The sequence below is a fragment of the Triticum dicoccoides genome, chromosome 7A (assembly GCF_002162155.2).
Source record: "Triticum dicoccoides isolate Atlit2015 ecotype Zavitan chromosome 7A, WEW_v2.0, whole genome shotgun sequence".
NCBI lineage: Eukaryota > Viridiplantae > Streptophyta > Magnoliopsida > Poales > Poaceae > Triticum > Triticum dicoccoides.
In genome coordinates this window covers 671742402-671745536 of record NC_041392.1, presented here as the reverse complement: position 1 = coordinate 671745536, position 3135 = coordinate 671742402, and the positions used below count along the sequence as shown (strand labels likewise).

The following is a 3135-nucleotide window of genomic DNA, read 5'->3' as shown; positions in this document are numbered from 1 at the left end:
TTTTTTCCGTTGGTAGTAATGGAGGTGGGCACACTTGACTCTCCAAAGCATGACATATGGTAGCTTTGACAGATCTGATAGCTGTAGGTCTTAATAGAAACAATTTGTTTTATATCTAGTGACTTTATGCAGAAAGCAATGTACCATATGGTCATTGTGAACAACAATTTGACCATCGCGCACTAACTTCTAACTTAATCTAGGAACCTAAAACGCATTTTACAACATTCACAACCATAATTAGTGTGAGCCATAGGATTAGGCAACTGAACTGACATAGATTGTTTGTGTGTAGTACGGAAATGTTTGGCAACAACATAAAATTAGCGTCTCTGTAATAAGTGGACAAATGGTTGCAGTTAAGCATACAGATAAACCAACTTAAAGTTAAGCATTCCCATGATGCTCTTGTTTGTACTCCCTCCGGCGACAACTAATATGGAACGGAGGGATTATGTTTTTATACATTCTAGTGCTGTACATTATTTAGCTTAAAATAAATTGTCTATTGCTTCATTATCTTCTGGAAATTCTTACAAGCAAAGCAACCATTCAATGTTTTTTTACCTTCTCATTTATATGAAGCTATTCTAGGGTTTTCTGTCATTCAGTAAAATTCCATTATAGTCATGCGCTTATGCTTTGAGGACTAGCCAATAAGTTATATGGTTGTGCTGTTTTTTTAGCCTTTTCATGGCAGTTAAAATTGTCCATATATTATTTTAAGCATGTTAAATAAATCTCTGTGTGCTGCATAGGATGGACATTTGCGGGTCTTCAAATGGCCTGGCATGGAAACCATTATTGAAGATCCTGATGCTAAAACATCTGTTAAGGATCTTAGTTTCAGGTGAAATAGTGCCATTAACTTTCTCTTTCCAAATGGATATTTATTATTTGATACTGATGGGTTGCCTCCGTTTTGGGACATGCTTTAGTTCCGATGAGAAGTTTCTAGTTGTGAACAGGAGCAGTGGCCCATCTAGAGTGTGGGATTTAAAGTCATCTGAAGCTGTGGCTAATCTGCCAAGAGAACAAGTGAATGATTTTTTTGTTTGCCAATTTGCATTAGTTTATTTTCTTTGTTTAAAGTGCACTTCTGACTCGTACATTTCCAGGGAGAAATATTTGGCTTCTGCCGATTTTCTACTAAGTCTGACAATAGTCAGCTTCTCTTTGTTACAGCAATGCAAGGTGACATCATGATTTGAATTCACCCTGTTATGAATGAAATATTTTGAAGTTCTCTTAAAAAATGAACGGAATTGCCTGGTAAATCTGAGACCTGACAGTTACAATACCCTGCTTCTTAGGTGATTACGGGAAAATAATATCTTGGAATACTACCTCATGGACAAGAATTGGATCAAAGAAAGTAACTCGTGATGCGATTTCAGCTTTTTCAGTCTCGCCTGATGGTACACTTCTAGCAATGTGAGTAAGGAACTATGAATTTCACATTAACATGTTCAGTGTTCTAGGTTGAAGGGGAGCCTTGGCGCAGTGGTAAAGCTGCTGCCTTGTGACCATGAGGTCATGGGTTCAAGTCCTGGAAACAGCCTCTTACAGAAATGTAGGGAAAGGCTGCGTACTATAGACCCAAAGTGGTCGGACCCTTCCCTGGACCCTGCGCAAGCGGGAGCTACATGCACCAGGTTGCCCTTTTTAGTGTTCTAGGTTCAAGAGACATGTGAGTCTAATTTACTTGCCTTCGCATGTCCAGTGGAACTATTGAGGGAAGCATCAGTGTTCTAGGTTCAAGAGACATGCGAGTGGTTGTAACAGTTAAAAAGGCACATCTTGGCATTGTTACTACATTAGCGTTTTCTCAAGATTCAAGGTTAGTACCTGTGCTCTCGTTCTGCTTTAGTTGATGAATTCCACAAATGCAATCTCTCATTGTTGTTGTTCTATCATATAACAGGGCCTTGCTGTCGACTTCCTTTGACTCAACCGCAAGGGTGACATCGACTGAATCACCCAAGAGCGATGGTATGTTGGTTTCAGATCTTGAGTTATCGTTTATCGTGTACTTGCCAATTTTCTGAGTATTCTGAAAATGGCTGCATGTTTTCTGATAGGTATAAGCCTCTGGTCCATGGTACTAGCTATTATACTCGCAATTTTGGTATATTACTATATGCAGCACAAAGAAGATCTCTTGGCAATGTTGCCACAATGAAAATTTTGTTCAGCATCTACTGATATCTCACTGCTTACCTCTGATTATCTGATCTTGCACTGGAGATGAATGTTGTATCGTGTCGGAGTTAGAGCAATTTTTGTATTTAGGTGAAAGAAAAACGACTCAAAAGCGTCCAGATCTTTTTTATCATGTCACGCTGGTATAAGAAGGCCATCCTCTCCTGGTTTGTACAATTGGTGGCCATTTATGAGTTATACTATATATAGGAGTATATGATAACTTGTGCTATGCAATATAGCTATGGTTTATGCTATCAAAGCCATCCATTTGCCGGCTCAAAAAAAGGGCATCCATTGGCTCCATGATCTGTGTAGAGAAACAAACGTTTTTGCAGTTTAAATTTACTATCTTGCGTAAATAACCAAAATGACCTGAGCATGATCGAGGGTGTAGCAGACCGACTATTTGTATACAACCAAGTTCATGTACAAGTGTAAACCAACCAAGTTGGACGTACAATGGACGTCGAACTTGGACATTGATGTACAAGTGCTTGTTTAAATTATGGCCACACTGCCATAATTTTTTTTTTGAGCATCAATACAGACACAAGCGCTCATATACACGCGCATACACTCACTTCTATGAACGCATACCCTACCCCTATGAGCACCTCCGAGAGACTGAGCCGGCATATCATTTTGAGATTTACGAAGTCACCGGAGGCGTCTCGTTGTCGACGGGAACGTCTTCTCCCACTGAAAGCGCATCGCCGGAAATCCTGAAATAAATCCAGGAATAATGCGAGCACCAGGATTTGAACCCTGGTGGGTTGGGGATACCATTGTCCACCTAACCAACCCAATCACAGGTTGATTCGCAAACCAAGTGGGACGTACTAGTGTACGGGGCTGTTTGGTTTGTGACTAACTTAGCCAAAAATTGCCACAACTAAGGTTAGGCAAGTTTGACCAACTTAGATGAGTGTT

At 40.0% G+C, this 3135-nt stretch overlaps 1 protein-coding gene across 1 annotated transcript in view; it reads left to right on the top strand.

The window, feature by feature from the left end:
- Window positions 1–2464, top strand: part of LOC119330616 (SEC12-like protein 2) — a 4316-nt gene extending 1852 nt beyond the window's left edge. Inside the window, exons 4-10 of the mRNA XM_037603733.1 lie at window positions 759–850; window positions 939–1038; window positions 1119–1194; window positions 1314–1434; window positions 1724–1840; window positions 1925–1992; window positions 2082–2464. Of these exons, the coding sequence (XP_037459630.1) occupies window positions 759–850; window positions 939–1038; window positions 1119–1194; window positions 1314–1434; window positions 1724–1840; window positions 1925–1992; window positions 2082–2182 (675 nt within the window). The 3' untranslated portion in view covers window positions 2183–2464. The remainder of the gene's footprint in view (window positions 1–758; window positions 851–938; window positions 1039–1118; window positions 1195–1313; window positions 1435–1723; window positions 1841–1924; window positions 1993–2081) is intronic.
- Window positions 2465–3135: the final 671 nt, after the last annotated feature.